Source organism: Peromyscus leucopus, chromosome 8a, assembly GCF_004664715.2.
Source record: "Peromyscus leucopus breed LL Stock chromosome 8a, UCI_PerLeu_2.1, whole genome shotgun sequence".
NCBI classification, from domain to species: Eukaryota; Metazoa; Chordata; class Mammalia; order Rodentia; family Cricetidae; genus Peromyscus; species Peromyscus leucopus.
The window spans coordinates 16,803,363-16,822,592 of NC_051085.1; the positions used below are offsets into that span (position 1 = coordinate 16,803,363).

Here is a 19,230-nt window from a genome sequence, read left to right on the forward strand (position 1 = left end):
CAACATCTTGGGGTCTCCAATATAATATCCAAGCCTCACTTGCATAGCTTCACACAATGGCCTCTCTTGGCCTCTGTGCAGGAAAACCCGACACAGGCCTGGCTTTGGCGGCTTTCCTTAGCCACAGAGGGAGATTCTACAACCCCTTTCTTGAAATCTTGACTCTAAAGCCACATGGTCAAAGCTGCCAAGTTCTGCTGCTTGATGGCTGGAACTTGGTCCTGTCCTTCAATTACAATTGCATCAGCTTTCTGTTTTCCAAGGTTTCCTTAGGCTTTTTTTTTTTTTCCACTTAGGCTTTTCTTTAGTTCCTTTTCCCAAGTTGGAAGCTCACCTGGATGGGGTCTTGCCCTTAGGTCACCACTTCCTTTATTCCATTTAGTATCAGGCTTTTCTTAAAACTTTTTATCTTCTTGAGCATTAGCTACATTAGACGTCCTGGGTCTCCTTTTTCTCCTCACACCGTACATTTTTCATTTTTCCTTGCTCAGCTTGTTCCTTTTCATTATAGATCTGCATAAGGGTAAGATTAAAAACCACTTGACAGAGTCAATACTGGGCTGTCTTGAAATCTCTTCTGCCAATTCCATTAATCCAAAACTCTTCAATCTAGTCCAGGTAGATTTTTTTTTTTTTTTTTTGGACAAGGGCAGAAAACAGCCACATTCTTCTCCAAAACATCACAAGAATAATCTCTAGGCGACTTACTAGTATTCTTCCACTCTGAAACCTCTTGAACCGGGCCATTGTAATCTACATCACCCTCAGCCCCACTGTCTTCCCTGCTCCTCCTAGGAGAGCCCAGTAAGCCCCACTTAAAGTGCTCAACCACATTTCTAGTTCAAAGTCCCAAAGTCCTCCTCCACATTCCTACAGCAAACAGCATAATAGGCCTGTCACAGCAATACCCTACTCCCTGGAGCCAACTTCTACATTAGTCAAGGTTACTGTTACTGTGATGAAACACCATGACCAAAAGAAACTTAAGGAGGAACGGGTTTATTTGGCTTACACTTCCACGTCACAGTTCATCATCAAATTCAGGACAGTAACTCAAACTGGAAAGGAACCTGGAGGCAGGAGCTGATACAGAAACCACGAAGGCGTGCTGCTTACTGGCTTGCTCCTCATGGCTTGCTCAGCCTGCTTCCATATAGAACCCAGGAACACCAGACCAAGGTGGTACCACCCACAATGTGATGTGGGCCCCCCCACTCCCCTCGCCACAACAACTACAAATAAAGAAAATGCTCTACATACATGACTACAGCCCAGTCTTCTAGAGTTTTCTCAATTGAGGTTGCCTCCTTTCTGTTGACTCTAGCTTGCATCAAGTTGACATAAAACTATCTAGCACAATATCGAAAGCTCTTTTTATGTAAATATGTCATTACCTGTTGAGGTATTCATTCTTCCAGAGACCAAGTTCCTTATAGCCAGATACTCTGCTTGTTAACTGCTGATCTGTCTGGTACAGTAGGTGCTAATACATTGGATGCCCCTGAGAAATGTCCTGGTTTTTTTTTCTTCCATTTAGGTGCTAAAGGATGGGGTCAATGGCTTAATTAATTTTTCATCCTGTGTATATCAGAGTTTTATAGCTACAAGAAACAAAACTCATCTTTGTGGTTTTAAATACAATTTTACTGAAAGCAGTAGGGTAGCTCACTGAGTCAGTGGGGGGGGGTCAGAAAATTAGACTAGAGAATGAATATGACAAAGGGATACTAAATGCAGTGGGCACTGTTTCCCAGGAAGTGAGAGGCCTGTTTCTGTCATGATGTCTCCACTGGGTGGACTGCCCCTCCTCTGTGGATGAGTCAGACAACAGTGTGTGCATCTGACTGTGTGTGCGTCTGACTGTGTGTGCACCTGACTGTGTGTGCATCTGACTGTGTGTGCATCTGACTGTGTGTGCATCTGACTGTGTGTGCATCTGACTGTGTGTGCATCTGACTGTGTGTGCATCTGACTGTGTGTGCATCTGACGACTGTGTGTGCATGTTGAGCCCTAAAGAGCCAGTCTAAGTTCTAGTGGCTCTTGAGTTAGTGAGTAGGTGATGTTTACAACCTGCTCAGGGAGGCTGGGAAGCGTCTTCAAACAATGGCACTGCATCAGATCATGGGACTTAGAAAAATCATTGTAGTTCTCTTGAGCCTACCACACCCCAATAACATAGAAGTAAAGGCAGATTAAAACTAACAGGCGGTGTGACACTGCTACAAGTGTTTAGGGCACAAGCTAAGACCTGTCTTAAAAAACAACAAAAACAACAACAACAACAACAACCCAGCACTACATGTGGAGGTGAGGCAGGAGACTCTTTTTGAGTTCAAGCCCAGCCTGGTCTACAGATTGAGTTCCAAGGCTACACAGTGAAACCCTGTCTAGAAACCACCCCACCCCCAGAAAGAAAGAAACAAACAAAAGCCTACAGTGTGAAGCTGGGGCTGCAGATCAGTAGTAGAGCACTTGCCTAGTATGGACAAGGCCCTAGGTTCGATTCTCAGAATTGCAAAACAGAAGGAAAACCTTGAAGTTTGCCAAGGGCAATCTTGACCTGGCTCTTGGAAACCGCAGTTTTAAGGTGGAACAGGTAAGGAGGGGAGGTGTAGTTGAAAAGATCACAAGCTATGATGTTACCTATTATGTAGGAATATCAGATTTGTCCCTAAGGGTATACAATTCTCTGTAGAAAGTAATGTTGGGCAGGCAGAGACCCATTATTTCCCCACTGCATAGTATGCAGTGTGTGGTATATAGTAATGCTGTTTGTTGATGTTCAGAAGACCACAGAGCTAGAGAATAACAGCTCCATTTGGTGGTCAGTCCCACCCACACCCTGATTTGTCTGGGTGTTAAAGTGCCTATTGCTTATGGAGATTCTGTTTTCTGTTTTGTTTTAGCGACCGATGGACAGCATCTCTCTGAGGACATTGTGTCTGTGGGGTGTGACTTCGTACCTAACACCTCCAAAAGAGTCACATTATTAAAGGATGGTTCTCCAGAACAGGCCTGACATTGGCTCAGGGAATTTGAAGCTCTGTTGCAGCCTTCCTATGTGGGCTAGGCTCCCCTCAACTCCCCGTTTTCAGATGAAGCAATGTCTCCAGAATTATCAAATGGCACACTTCTTCTGCAGGTGTCCAAATGAGGCTGATTTCAGAAGAAACACTTTCAGGATGAGAGTTGAGTGCCAGGAAATCTGCTGTGCATTTGCAGCCTTCTGTGTTCCTCTATCGGGGACGTCATGCCCCCTAGTGGTGAATGGGCTGGCCCAGCTTGTGTTTCCAAGGCTGCCCATCCAGCGGCTTCTGGGAACAATCAGTGTTCAAAGCAAGCAAGGGCAGGAAACAAAACCCCCTGCAGGACCGTGGTTCAGAGCATAGTTCTGAAAGGGGAGGGAAAGTTCCCTATAAATCGACCTTGTGTGCATTTGAAGGAAAATGAAACAGTCTTTTGCAGGACCGTTTTCCAGGGGTACTATATTCTCCACATGTAGCTGGTGTCCAGGGGGCCTCATACTCCATGAATGAGGCTGCATGGCCCTGCTCGGCAGCCTCAATGCACCATTTCTTAGATGTGGGGCCCAAGTCTGGCAGAAAATGGCTTCTCTGCTTTGGATCACATGAGTAGCTGACTAGGGCTGCATGCAGTGGGCAAGAAAAGCACCCTCAGCCTGGCCTGGTCACCAGGAGGTACCCTGGTCACCAGGAGGCTGCTCCCCCCTTCTTTTTTCTGACAGTGAGTGATGACTGAATGAGAGAGAGGTTAGGAATCATTATGGCTTAGGCCAATCTGTTGTGCTCTGTCGTGGAGGGTGACTTCTTTGGAAGGTGTCCTGGTGTACTTCACATCTACATCAGGAGCTTGACTTTGGAATCAAAAATTCTAGCTCTACCATAATCCATTTCTTGGCCTGTGATCTTGAAACATTAACATCCTCTTGGGTTTTGTGCTCATCTATGAAGCATGGTTGGCAATACTTTTCTAACATAATTCTGTGTAAACTAAATATCTACCTATGTATTGTCTATATATTATCTATATATACCCATATATTGTCTATATAATGTACATTTTGTGTGTGTGTATATATATATATGATGTCTAATATGATGGTGAATTTACTATTGGTCACAATGGTCATCTCTTCCTCACCGTCCATACCTTCACCCTCCCACATTCTCCTCAGGCCTCCCCTTGCCGTGGAGCATGAGCATTCTCACTCGTGATAGTTGGTTTTAGTGTCAGCTTGTTGCAAATTAGAATCACCTGAGTAGGGCGCTTCAACCGAGGCATTTTTTTAAAATAGAAGTTTATTGTCCCCAAAGACATCACCAATCGTACTTATAATCTCGGATTTTGCTTCTGGAGCTGGGTAACTCAAGTCTTACTCATCAGCCTGCATCGCTGGTCCATTTTCACACACATTTCCATCTGGAATCTGGAAACTTTCTGCTATCCTTTTTGAGTGTTGTGGCCCATTGAACCAAAGCCACTGGATTTGAAACAAGTTCAGCATTGTTTCCTTCGAGGATTAACTCATCCTTCTGGGCTTGAGAGACAGACCAAGCAATACCTGTCCTCATTGGAAGTCTGTGGATCAAAGAAAATTTGGATTTCAACCAAGGACCCATTCTCCTTAATGATGACATGATTCAGGAATTCACAGACCTCATCATGTAACAGAAGCCCAGGGAAACACTGTTGCTCATGCTCCGAATATGACTACAGAGAGGTCGGACAGTAGCCAGTTCCTTTCTGTTTCCTCAACATTTGTCAACCTGGAGCCTCTTCATTTTCTTTCCAAGGAGACTCAGCTTTGCATAGGTGTGGTTGAAGTCTCTGCAGAGGGGCCCTCTGGGGCCCTTCACGGTGACTATGTGCCCCTCCAGAGTGATGTTGACATCTTCCAGAAGGCTGACAGTCTGATTGCTGAGAATGTTCTTCATTTTTGAAGCAGTTGCAGCAAAGAGTGAGGAATTCTCTTAATTTTGTTAATTGATGCAGGATAACCTACCCCAAATGTGAGCAGTACGCAGTACTTTCTGGGGGCAGTCCAGGTAAAAAAGAGACATGGCAAAGGAGGATTACTCGCCTTTTGCATGTTCGGCCACTGAGTTCATTTTTCTTCTTGCTGATTCCTTGACTGATTCTAGACGACCAGTGTTTCCATTGTTAGAACCAAGGCCCAGCAGCTCTCTAGGAACAGTGCACCCCACCCACAACACTGTGTTCAGTACCAGATTTGGACTTGGACTGAACAAGTGCAGAATGGGTTTTCAGCCTCTCCCATGTTCCAGTGTGAGACTGTCACTGTGGGACTACTCTGATGGCCGAGGCTCTCAGCCCCAAGGACAGGGCAGCTCCTGGGGGTTCTCAGCCTCTCAAGTGTGATTCAGCTGTTGGTACTATTTGACGTAAGCTGGTTTAATAAACTGTTTTAAGATATATTTATTCTATTGGTTCTGCACTCCAGAGGACCCTGAGTGCCACAGGTGTCACAGAACAAGACTCTTTCAATCCCATCTTCATCTATCTCCCTTGCCTTGAAGAGGGCCAACACCCAGACACAGCTCACCTGCTTCCTAAGTTTCTTGTGTTTAAGGTTTTTATTAGGCAGGGGGCGTGTAGCATGAATCTTAAAGAGTCTTGTTAGTAAAACAAACCCAGAGCCAAGTATCTGGGTGAATGTTGGAAGATGGCTCTTTTCTTCTGGCATGATACAGGGAGTTTGCATTTTCCTTTTAACAACATGCTTGAGTTTAAAAAAGGAGAGAGCTTTTCATTGTTTTTTTAGTTTTTCAAGACAGGGTTTCTCTGTGTAGCTGCTGGCTGTCCTAGAACTTGCTCTGTAGATCAGGTTAGCCTTGAACACAGAGAGATCTGCCTGCCTCTGCCTCGGGAGTGCTGGGATTAAAGTCATGGGCTTTGGGTTTTTGTTTGTTTGTTTGGTTGGTTGGTTGGTTTTGGTTTTTCGAGACAGGGTTTCTCTGTGTAGCTTTGCGCCTTTCCTGGAACTCACTCTGTAGATGGCATGGGGGATCTGATACTTGGGATTCCTTCTGCACTTTGGTGGGACATGGTCTCATTTTTCTGTAGTGAACGACACTTAAACCACAGAGATTCTTATCTGAGCCGAAGAATCATCTCCTTAAAAAAACTGCTGGTATAGGTATGTACATAAATATAGGAAGGAGGGAGGGGCTCCTGGAGCCAGGCAGCCATGGTGACACCCTCTTCCTGAATCATGAGTTAAACTGTAGTCCAGCCTAGACTTTCTTCACCTGCTGAGACCACCCAGAATGCTCCAGGAGCCCAGAGCTGAGCATTCTCTTCACTCTCCCCACTGTATCAAAGTTTCCATTTAACTTTTGGTTCTGGAATTCGAAAACAACTTGTAGGCTTTATTTTTATTTTTTCATTTTTATTTTTTTATTCATAGGATAGGCAGACATTTCTGGAAGCCGACATTTGTATTAGGACAATGAAACATTCTACTCACCTCTCAGGTCTGGTGATAAAAACAGGGTAAACACGCACACCTCAGACTTGCCCTTTGTGATAGGATGCATCCTGTTTGCCCAGGTGCTTTCCCCAAGCCACCTACAGCTTTCTCTAAGTCTCCTGTCTTATGGAGGGAGACAACCTATCATATACAGTAAACACGGTAGAGAAATAGTGGGAAAAGAGAAGGAAAGCGGGAACTCCTGATAACGGCAATAACTCCTTCCAAGGCCTTAAATATTTCATTCGAGAAATATTTGTTGAATACCTACTATGGGCGAGGCACTCTTCTAACTAATGGGGTGCATCCATGAGAAAAGAGACATCCCATGACTTCACAGAGTCTCATTACAGTGAGGGATGATGTGTGTTAAGCTATATTTGGACTGGAGGCAAAGAAGAAATAATTAATCTTTTTTAAAAATTTGATATTCTGCTAATCATTTAAAAATACTTTGCTTTACCAATAAGCCGGGTGGAAGTGGTGCATGCCTTTAATCCCAGCACCCGGGAGGCAGAGCCAGATGGATCTCTGTGAGTTCAAGGCCAGCCTGGTCTACAGAGAGAGAGATCCAGGACAGGCACCAAAGCTACACAGAGAAACCCTGCCTCGAAGGGAAAAAAAAACAACTTTGTTTTTACAAATATTTATCCTGGTCACTGTATTTGGTTGTTATCTCAAATTTTGTGTCTTGGCTCCAGATACATGATGGTAGATGTCTGGTGGATGTTGAAATCACTGCCTAGATTCCGCTCTGCTGGATGCTCCTATTTTCTGCAGCTCCAAGTGTGGGCAGCTCACAGCACACAGTCGAGTTCTCCACCCTTTGGGGCCTCAGTTGCAGAGCCCTAGCCCAGGCTCATGTCCCTTCCTTGGGGTAAGCCACGAGCCAATTACTAATCAAAGCGGAGAGTGAGATCCTAGAATAATCAAAGTCTGGTGATAAGGCTGCCAACAGCAAGGTGAGAACAGACACCTCACCTAGCAGTCATTCAGAATGGCTGGTGCTGAAACAGACTCAGAGCACAGTGGAAATGACCAGAGTCCCTAGAGGCAAGACGTGACGATATATTACCCGATCTATACCAGGGATCCTCCAAAAGGTGGCCTTGCACTAACAGCACAGGCGTCACCTTAGAAACCATGAGGAAGAACTGCCAGTTCTGAGTCCTGCTCAGACTTACTGAATAGAATCTGGGAGTAGGGACCAGCTCCCTGCATTTTAACCAGGCCCCAGAAGATTCCGATGCATGGGTCAGTGTAGCTAAAGAAAGCGCCATGAAGAGGTTTATAGAAACTGTCCCAAGAGAGTCACAATCCTGTGGTTAGCTCCTGGACCTGACCCAGTGCTCAGACTCAAGAGATAGGCCTTAGTAGTGACTATTCTTCCACACCTTAGCAAGTCTGCAGGACAGTGATTACACAAGTCGTTCGTTCCGCAAGGGCACGGGTGGGGAACCGTCGCTGCTCCTGGCTCACGGCCTCAGAGGCTTTGCTTCAACCACGGCAAAAAGACTGGGCAGAGAGGATCAGTTCAGGGGCAGGAGCCATGGTGGAAGTTCTTCTCATCTGGGGACCAGCAAAGCAGAGACGGTGCTCTGGGCTAAGTATGGCCTTCAAAGGCCAACCCCTAGGGACCTACTCCCACCAACTAGGCTCCACCTCCTACAGGTTCCACAGCCTCCCCAAATAGTGCCACCATCTGGGGAAAACGTATTCAACACCTGAACCTATGGGGCTCGTGTTCAGCCATAACACCCTGGGAAAAGGAATTGGAGCAGTGGTTGTAATCTTCCTAATGCTGCAACCCTTTACTACAGTATGGAACAGCAAACACAAGGCTCTGTGGCTGGATTAGATTCAGACACGAGGAGACGAGCAAGGAGATACGGCACTGAGGTCAACTCATGGGCCTTAGAGATCATCTTTATGAAGACTTTGTCTTTGAATGAGCACGGGTGCGGGTAGGGGGTGTGACGTAAGAAGTAAGGTGACCTCACTAGGGAGGGAATCATCAGCTCTCTTTGCTATGAGGGCAGCATGAAGGGGGTGGGGGGGTCAGAGACAATAGTGCCTAGTGGTGTGTTCACAGCAAATGTGGGAATGCTCAAATTCTGGATACACTCCAAGCACATAGTCCATAGGCTTCCCTAACAGACTGGATGTGAGGTACAAAAGGAAATAAAATTTCAAGGATTGTTGAAGATTTGGTCTAAACAACTGGAGAGATGCAGTCTCTCTCTAATTTTCTGAGGTAGAGAAGTCTAGGACAGGACTAAGTTCAAGGGGCTATAGACAATCTCTGTAATTTAGAATATGAAATATGTTGAGGTTGCAATATCCTTCCAATACTCAAACAGAAACACCACCTACAAGGTGGGCAAGAGTCGAGAGCTTAGGTGGGGACCACTGGGTGACAGATGTGTTCAGAGAGCCCTAAGATTCCAGTACCAAGGAATGCACCAGCATAGAAAAGGGCCCTGGGATATGCAATCATTAAACATCCAAGAGATGAGGAGGAACTAAGTTATACAATCAAAACCATTAAATGAGTTAATACTTTCAAAATGCTGAACATTAGCCCATAGTAAACAACCAACAGATAGTTTTCACCCTGTATTTATAGCCACTATTTTTAATGAAGAAATAAGAAGTGAGCAAATAAAATATTTATTGTATAAAAAAAACCAAAAAAAAAAAACCCAAAACTTAAATGTTGGAGCATTTTCATTTATAAGATATTACCTGAGTGAATAGTACTGGTTATTGTAACGACCAAATGAAATCATGTAATAAATATGCCTTGAAAACTTCATATTAGCTGCATGATGATCAGTATGTTGATAGTAAAGTTTCACTTGGGAAAATTAACGTTCAATACAAATTTAGAAAATTTTACTTGCAATTAAATTAAATTGCTCAAAGTTTTTTTTTTTTTTGTTTGTTTTTTCAAGTCAGTGCACGATCATTTTGGGAGAGAACTACTATCTACACACATGAAACTGCAATGAATACAAGTTCATGATTCTGTGGCCTTCCTGAAGAAGTATGGCACTGGGGTAAAAAGTGCTCCATTCACTGATGGGTGTGGTTCACATGCTTCTAAGGGCTAGCCGCACACGAGGAGTGTTCTCTCCAGGGACCTGCTGGATCACTCCCCCATCTACTCGGGGCTCCTCTGAAGGTGGCAAAGCCAAGTCTCAGATATGCCAGCCCCCTCACCTGTCTTAGAGGTTGAACTTTAGAGAGAGAGAGAGAGAGAGAGAGAGAGAGAGAGAGAGAGAGAGAGAGAGAGAGAGAGAGAGAGAGAGGATTTCTCTTCATAGCCCAGGGTTCTTTTTAACTCATTATATATCTTTTGTTGGCTTAAAACTCACAATCCTCCTGCCTCCACATGCTGAGTGCTGGGATTATCAGAACATAGCCACAACTCTTCGCTAGATCCTCCACCTTTAAAAATAATTTTCTAACAATGATAAAACACATCATTAAAAAATCAGCTGATTTGGTTACTTTTCCAGAAATCTTACATTTATAAACTCACGCAATTATTCTAATATAGTAGCCACATGACTATGTACACTGTGCCACCCAGCCTTTATAAGTCAGTGCATATTCAGTTCTTTTTCTTCTCCACACATGTGTCTCTTCTGCAGGCCTGAGCACATTTGTGTGTCTTTCTTATCTTAATAAAACTCTTGTTAGTGGAAAAAAAAATCAGCTTTGTACTTCCAGTATAAAATTATTATGAACTACTACTTCGGTACAGTTCTAAGGATTAAAGGTATTTTGTCTCCTCAAAGTGGATCTAGTCTCTACTTTGCTGGCAACTGTACTGTTAGTTAAAAAATCTGGGAAAACATACAGTGTATTTTGACACGCTCCTCATACTTCCGCCCGTTTGGCTCTCACCTCAGTATTTCCAACAGCTCTGGAGATCAACACATACATGGGCAAGAGACGCGGGGACTCAGCCGCTCCTCGGCGTTCTGTAGCTTCACCTGCACATCAGCGCGGTCAGCAACGGCTGTGTGTCTGGCTGGGTGTCTGCGGTTGTCTGTGGTTGCCTTGCGTTGTCAGGCAGCGTACAGGGTTCCTAGGAAGAGCTGGATCAAGTGCGTTCCGAAACCTACTGTCTCCAACCAGTTCCTGAATTACAAACTGGAGGTTTAGAGTCCCCACAACCTCAAAGCCATTGGGAGACAGGGGTGTGGGAGGCTGGCCAGATTGTCTCTACCCTCAGCCCAGGTTGCTGGGCTTGTTGTGTCCCGTGGTTACCTACACCCTTTCTTTTCTGTGAACCATGAATCTGAAATAAAAAGCAAAAAGCAGACCAGCACCAGTGAGTGGAAGGTTGGGTGCTCATCTGGAAAGGGGAAACGAAGTGACATTTGGAACCAGGCTACCCAAAGTGTATCAGAAACTACATGGGTGGGGGTGGGGGGCTGGAGCACACCAGTCTTCAACACTGAGGAGGGCTAGGGCAGGAGCAGGACAAGCACACCCATCGAGAAGCAGGGACAAGGACCCAGAGGCCCTGGCAAAGGCTGAGGGAAGAGCTGATGTTTGGGCCTGTCCGCGGAAGGCCAGGCTGTTAGCCTGTTTCTCATCCTCCATGAGAGGCTTACATCAAAGCCCGTTTTCTTTCAGCCAGCCTTGGAGGTCTGCCCACCTTGTTTTTGTTCCCTATCTGTTTCCCTCAACAAGACTCAGATGTGCCTGGCATTCTGCTTTTGTGGATGATGTCATCATCACTGGTGATGACAAAGTCACCTGGTTCCCAATTTGGGTATCGCACCCCCTCCCTGAGTGTCAGCAGGCACTGGGAAGTCAACAGCAAGCAATTTTTAAACATCATTAGGAAAAAGCTCCATTAAACCAAGGTTGCTCCCACATCAAAACACAGTTGCTGTAAATGCTTGCTTTCTAGTGGCTCTACCACGCCATGACACCAAGGCCCCAACCAAACATAAAGAGTGGCCTAAAAAAATTTTCATTCACTGGGGAATTTCCTCTCTGCTTCTGTTCGTGTGTTCTAGCACGCATGATATATGTTCGTGTACGGGTATTCATGGGATAATCAGTGGTCAACGATGGGTGTCCTTCCTCAGGAGCCATCTGCCTTGTTTTGGAAAGGGTCTCTAACTAGCTTGAAGCTTACCAAGTCGGCCAGGATGGCTGGCCAGCAAGCGCCAAAGAGTCCAACTGTTTGTACTCCCCAGAACTGAGGTTCCAAGCACATGCCACCATATCTGGCTTTTCTACATGGGTTCTGGGATTTGAACCAAGGTCCTCATCCTTTCAAGGTGAGCACTTTACTGACTGAGCAATCTCCCAAACATCCATTATGTGTCTTTTTTTTATTTTCTCTTGTTTTTTTGAGACAGGGTCTCAATCACAGTTTGACCTTGGCTAGTCTGGTACATACTGTGGAGCCAAGGATAACATCTGAGTCACAGCAACCCTCCTGACTCAGCCTGTCAAAGGCTGGGATTATAGGGCCACACCTGGCCTAACCTATTCACTTTAAAGGTTGAACTGACAGGCCAGTGGAGAGTGTCTCTATGGCAGTTATTACTGCTTTGTGTGCACCAGAGCGACAGTGAAAAGGATTATACCTAGTGAGCTGTGCCACATGTAAGATGAACAGTGGCACAAAACCCTAACTGGAACATAACAATGTACGTACCTGTAACCCTAGCATTCGGGAGGCAAGGCAAGAGGACCAGGAACTCTAGGCCAGCCTTGGCTACATAGTAAGTCTTAGGTCAGCCTTGGCTACACAAGGTAATGTGTCTTAAAATAATACAAAAAGTCAAATTGTTAAAGTATTTCCAGCTCTGAAATTACTAAGAGTGATAGGGACAGCAGCAGTGGAACCTCGTTCACGGTCATTGTCCTGGGCATCTCAAGAGCTGGAATTTATTCTCTACTAATTCTCACCTCTAAGAAAATGGAGTTACCTCGGGATGGCTACTTCTACGACCCAGGGAATGTAACATAAACAAACACAGACAGACAGACAGACAGACAGGTTGGAAGGCCCACTGTTGTCAAATAACATTTCAGAAATTCCAGGGTGCTAACAGGGTACTGGAGTAAGGGGCTTTTTCACTGGCCAAGGCGGGAGACTCTGAGCATAAAGTACAAGCAGAGTATACAGGCCAGTTTTAAGTCAACTTGACCCAGGTTAGAGTCATCCAAAGGACAGAACCTCAATTGAGAAAATGCCTCCACAAGATCTGGCTGTAGGCAAGCCTGTAGGGCGTTCTCTCAATTAGTGATTGGAGAGGGCCCAGCACATTGTGCATGGTGCCATCCCTGGGCTGCTGGTTCTGGGTTCTATCAGAAAGCAGGCTGAGCAAGAAGCCATGGGGAGCAAGCCAGTAAGCAGCACCCCTTCGTGGCTTCTGCGTCAGCTCCTGCCTCCAGGTTCCTTTCCAGTTTGACTTACTGTCCTGAGTTCCTTCAGTGTTGGACTATGATGTGGAAGCGTAAGACAAATAAAACCGTTTCCTCCCCAACTTGCTTTTGGTCATGGTGCTTCATCACGGCAGTAGTAACCCCAACTGGGACGCACAGCAAGGCGGCCGTTGACAGTGAGTTCCAGGTCAGCCAGGACTATGGAGTGAGATCCTGTCCCAGCCCCCACTTCCCTCCAAAAAGGAGCAGAGCATGGGGTTGGGGGCCTATCTGTGGGGCTGGGGAGACGACTCAAGGGCAAAGTGCTCTCTGCGCAAGCGTGAGTTTGGATCCCCAGCCCCCGTGCAAAAGCCGAGTGAGGTGGATCGTCTGTAACCCCAGCCTTGGCAGTATGAACAGGTCGATCCAGGAAGCTCTCTGACCTGTCAGTCTAGCTGAAATGACGGTCTTGAGGCTCAGTGAGAGACCTTGTCTGGAAAAAATGAGGTGGAAAAACATGAGATAGACCCCCACATCGACCTCTGCCTCCACGTGCACAAGAATGGGTGAGTGCACTCTTGCACACACTCATGTGGGCACTCCCTCCTCCGCAGGAAAAAAGTCCCAAACCCTTTTTTCCTCTTTACTTCTGGAAGTCTACTAAAACCCAGGAAAGAAAAAAAAAAATGATGGATTAGGAATATATTCAGGATCATATTATGCTTGAAAGTTATTAAACAATCACAGAAATATATTACTTAAACCATCGTCTTAATGTTTTTGAGTAAGTTTAAGTGAATATGCAATACATTTTAAAATTATTGCTTGTATATTTTATGAGCTGTTTAAGGTGCCTGAAGACTCCTAAGTAATAAACATGTTGTAACAATTTAAAATGTTTCAGAAAGATAGTCAATTTGGATGTTAATTTTTAAAATGCTCAAGAAAACTAGGTTTCATAAGCTTTTGTGTTTTTTTTTTTTCCTGTGTGCATTTCACAAAGTAAACATCAGCGAAGCACATACAGTTTGGAGTGCTCTTCATGTCCCGAAGTCCTCCAGTCAGTCAAAGAATCAATCATTGCTATAAATGTATCCTTTGAAGCAGTCTGTAAGGACAGAAGCCCCAGAACCCCTGCTGGAATCTAAAGAAAGGGTTTTAGAAGCACACAGAAGAACAGTGTGAGCCATCCATTCCCACCAGAAACAGAAACTCCTTTGGTTTCATTTGATTTTATTTCTGCTTATGTATTTAGTTTTTGTAGTGCAGGGTATTTAATATGGGGCTTCATACACACCAGATAAGCATTCTACTTCTGAGCCATATCCTAAGTCAAATTTCCTTGGTTTTAAAGAGACATGAATGACAGTCTAGCAGGATCACATATTAATGGTGGTGCGGATGGGACCCATTCCAGCTGGACTTCTGCTTCTCACTCTTTTATAACCACATGATTGAAGTTGTAGTGAAGGTAGGCTCCTGAGAGCAAAGGAGAATCGAACCCTGGACTGCTGGCTCCAGAGAAAAGGGGAAGTCCAACAGGTCAGTGCTCAGAAGGCTACTATGTGACTTGCCTCGAGGACGCCACGGAGTGAAAACATGCTTCTCGAAGACAGACAAACACCAGCCACATTTAATCCGATGCATGGGAATAAACACAGAAGTATAAGAAAACCACATGATTTTGGCAAGTCATTCCAAATGTTAATAAATATTCACGACATTCAGTACATACTGGGTAGAAAATATATAGGAAAACAGACACAGAAAACAGAAACCACTCATCTGCCCTGTTAGAGTTATGAGTGCTCCCTTCATGCCACTGGTCTGGATGAATCAAAGAGGCAACTTAGAAAAGAACTTCTGAATTAAAATAAAAAACAATACCCCAGACCAAACAACACAACAAAAATGAACCAACCAACCAAACAAACAACAAAAAAGGTGAAAAATCAAAAATGCCCTGTGATGGCAAGTCATCTTTCTGTGAAATGAAGCATTAATTAATTAATTAATTAATTCCAAGTGCTGGTATCACACTGACTGAAATTAATTATTTAGCATTTTACATCATGAAGATAAACCTGAAATTATAAGCCCAAGGGGGGCTGGACTTCTTCACGGCACTTAGTACACATTGTAGGTACACCTATAAACACTGCACTGTCCTTTGAAGGCCCTCGGTTGAGTTGGGGAAGACAATTCTGACCAGCTTTTCATAATCACGGCTTTTTTCTCATCTCTTCATCCCAGTCAAACTCTAATGCTTCATCATCTAGTTCTGACAGAGCGAAGAGGGAGTGTGTGGCAACATTCGCTCTCTGGGTGGACGGCTGCAGCTGGAAAGAGCGCCTTTGCTGGCCCAGCCCTGGAGCTGTGGCTGCAGGAGGGCCCTGGCTTCTCTCCCCACGGTCCTTCCTTCGGGAGGGAGGGGCTCTGATTTGGATTCTGGTGTGGAGGCGAAGGAGAAGTTTGCCAGTCTGGCTAATGTGCCAGCATGAACCTTGCTGCTTTTATTACTGCAGGGAACCCCTTCCTTTCGGTCTTTCTCACGGGCTAGATGAGAATGCCCAGCCTGGTTCCCAAGCTCCAATTCGGGCTGAACAACCCTTCTTTCAGGCCCCTGTTCCCGCTCCTCTCTTGGTGGATTTCTCTCTGGTAGCTGCCTTGAGAGCGCCTTTGTCTTTCCCTGCAGCTGGTCAGAGCATCTGTCTCCTGAGGTAGATGTCAACTTTCCTGGGCCCTCCACGGGCACAGCTGCTTCTCTTCTTGTTCTCTGCTGGGGAATTTTAGAACGGTTGATTGCTATTTTAGTAGAACTGGGAGGCACAGGGCTGTGGCCTTCAGAGGTGTGGCTCAGTTTTGTCTTCCGTTTGAAAGTGAATTTGGCCAGTTTCACCAGCGGAGTACGCGGAGTCTCAACACTTTCGAGTTCAGGCTCTCCCACCTGAGCAGGAGATTGCTCTCTCTTTCTTTTGGGTGTTCCTGTTGTTTTTTCTGGTTCCGGCAAAGGGATGGACGGGGGAAAAGGGACTGTGGGCGACAGTGGTCGCACCCGGGTTGTACTTCTGCGCGAGCTCTGGGACCCCTCTTTCTGCAGCTTGGGGAGTCGATGGGGAACCTGAGGCAGTCCAGAGTCTGGTTCATCACCCTGTCCTCCTCCTTCAGATACGACTGCTGCCTTTTTAGCCTTTGTAGTCTTTGCACTCGAGACACTGTGCGACCTTAAGGGCGTGTCCATGGCTTCTGATGATGGATGATGTCCAGTTTTTAATAATTTGCTCCTGAGCCCTGGCCCATGTTTCCCCTTGGCCTGAGATTTTTTGTTGGGGATTTTCAATTCAGGAGACACAGCACCGCTTTCTGGTTCAATCTCAGGAGTCGCCACGAGGTCAAACCAATCTCCCCCGTCATCTCCGCCACCACTGTGCCCTGTCGAGTGGTTACTACTTCTCGGTCCATCGAGCCCCAGACCAGGTGGGGAGTCGACACTAGCACGTCCCGTGGGACCCCCGGCAGGGGAGGAGTTGTCCCAGCTACAGCTCTGTTCCAGCTGTGATGAAGTCCCGAGCCTCGGCTTGTCGGTTGGGTCATCTCTCGAGGAACCTGGGTCTGCCTCTACCTCTGCTGACTGTGGTTGACTCTGGTGCACACTCTCGTTCTGTAACCTGGGCAGAGACAGATAAAGCAAACATACTGAAAGGAAGAAATTCTATGCCAGACTTCTCTTTCTTTAGTCTCTGAGATGCCACCTGGAAGGTTTAAGTGCAACATAATTTTCAAGTCAATAACAAGTACAGTCTTATTTGAATTTAGTACTCTGACAAGTATTTTCTTTCAACCTAAAACTGCAGTAAAACAAAGAAAATGAAACCAGAGGCTAGTCTACATTTTCAAATCTCTCTGGAAGCCACTGACTTCATTTGAGACCTTTTGAAGATCAGTGTAAAATGCTAACTCAGAGTCACCTGCAAAGTTCAAATACAAGAAATACTTGTGACTCCTTGCACTAAAGTTTATACTGCTAAGTGATGGCTCTGGTGGTTTCCCCAGGCAGTTTGTGGATCAGAATAAAAGTGAAAGCCTGGAGATGCGGATTTCACAGCTTTACCAAAAGGAGTTACTGAATTTTAATGTGCGTGAGAATTGCCTTCCTTAGGCGTGAAGAGTCTGGGACAACTGCCTGCCGTTGCTGCCAGTGACTGTCCATCTTCCTGAGCACAGAGACCTTCTGGGCACTGTCCACCCTTTCCTGCAAAGACCCATCCTGTTTCCTCAGACTCTGAGTGGCTGTCCAGCAGTCTGACCCAGAATTAGCACCTGCTTATCAGCTCTGAGTGAAGGATCTACTCAGGAAACCTGCTCTCAATACTGGGCATTATTAAAAAGCCTAGCACATGCCAGAAGAACCACTTTCCATCAGGAATTACAGTTCCCCAGAGTGAGTTCTTTAGAAGGTCCTTCTTAACTTAGAAATGTTGGTTCACTGGGGTGAAATATATGACCCTTCTCCCATGTGCTAAATCTGAAAGGAAATTACACTTAAAAGCAGATGAGGAAGTTGTTCTATAATTCATGCATAGTAACAGAAAAAAAGAATTAAAAATGTAAAGTTAAATACATTAAGAAGTTAATATATAGCTCTGGAAAATAAGATTATATTTGACTTTTTAATTTTTGTATATATATATATGTATTTCAAAACGTACAAAGAATGTATATTACTTTTACAAAAGTAATTACAAATTGTAAAAAGATTATTAACTTATCACTCACAGGTTTAGAAATACCAACAGGGCAATAAGGTCATGTTCCTTGTTTCTAATTTGGGTTGCAACCAGAGAAGCAAGCAGCTTTCAGAACCACTACCATGAGGTAGACATTTCAGCATCAGATAAATGTCAGGATTCTCACACTTGTTAAAGCTTGTGTAAGAAGGGCTTCAGAGTGGAGAGATTTCAGGAGCAGAATGGTCTGATCCTGTTACGTTTTTTAGTTTAATTCTTGCTTAGCAATTGAATTTCTACACAAAATGTCTGCAGTTGTGCTACAGCATCCTTAACCCAAGTGGTTTCTGTGCCGTTTGACTGGAGTGGACAGAACGGTCCCATGTGAGGTGGTTACTAGCCAGGTATTTTCTGGACGAAAGTATGGGGAAAGCATGAGTGGTTTTACCACGAGCTCTATTAGGCAGTCTTTCCTAAAAGGCAAAAACAATCTCAAAGACAATTTACCCATAGTGTGAGGCACCTGGTTCTGTTGTTTTGGGGGTCAACACCATAACATTTCCGCATGATAAAGAAATAACAGCAGGAAAGACTATTGAGGCAGAATCCAGGGTTTTTGGTTTTGGTTTTTGTTCTGGATAGCCATATACACTTCTCCCCACTCCAGTCTAGGAGAGTCACTTCTGAATATAAGATGACTAAGGCTGAGAGCCTTGCGGTCTTCTTTTCTTGAACCCAGCGTTTACCACTTTTGGTACCTTGAACTGGTCAAAATGAGCAGACTCTCCCAAGCAAAGCTGAGCTGAGCCCTGCTGCAACTTGAAAGGATCAGCTACACCTAACCATACATGGCTCTGGGTCATAAAAGTGGCTAGGGCCAAAGGAGAGGCTGGATAATTATTTCACACAGTGCAAGTTTACCGCACCCTGATGCCTGTTACTAGTGAGTAAAGCCAACTCCACTCCATTCCCCAGGAGAAACGTGCTCAGGTTTGACACATTAGAAGAAAATGCTTCTAGGAGAAGTCAGAGCATCCAGAGTGGAGAAACGCCAGGAAAAGGTTTTCAAGGTCTGACTTAATGCAGTCAACAATCCCAATGTGGACAGCCACTCAGCTTCAACATGCACTCCATTCATTGTCTGACTTGGAGATAACACCGATTACCAGTGGAGGTGAGTTATGAAGCCACTCTGGAACAGACAGACACTCTTGCCATTTCTTGTTTCTGAGGTGAGGTTTCTAGCTTTACAGAGACCCATGCATTTAAGGAACATTGAAGTTCAGGCAAAATGTCTTTAGGTAAAATTACATGTTTTAATTCACTTAACACATTACTCCCATGTTCCTTCCATGCCTATTATATGAGTTTTGAAACACTGCTCTGCCATTCCCCAGTGGTTGACCCAGCCAACATGATATGGAGCAGAGAGACAGCCATCTCCCCTGTATCAGTCTGAAGTTCTGACTCCCCAAAAATTAAGCACTACAACAGTGAGGTTGTTTTCTGGTTTGTTTTTTTTTTTAAGGCACTGAGTTTTGCAGTGGTTGATTATACAGCAGTTTTCTGCTAACTTTATACTTCCCGTT

The 19,230-nt window shown here is 45.0% G+C and overlaps 1 protein-coding gene and 1 pseudogene across 1 annotated transcript in view; both read right to left on the reverse strand.

Moving 5' to 3' along the window:
* Window positions 1-4,425: 4,425 nt before the first annotated feature.
* LOC114692571 lies at window positions 4,426-5,009 on the reverse strand (annotated as a pseudogene).
* A 9,121-nt stretch (window positions 5,010-14,130) lies between these two features.
* Window positions 14,131-19,230, reverse strand: part of Mcm9 (minichromosome maintenance 9 homologous recombination repair factor) — a 72,280-nt gene continuing 67,180 nt past the window's right edge. The window contains 2 exon segments of the mRNA XM_028868378.2: window positions 14,131-15,333; window positions 15,336-16,582. Coding sequence (XP_028724211.1) covers window positions 15,137-15,333; window positions 15,336-16,582 — 1,444 coding nt within the window. The 3' untranslated portion in view covers window positions 14,131-15,136.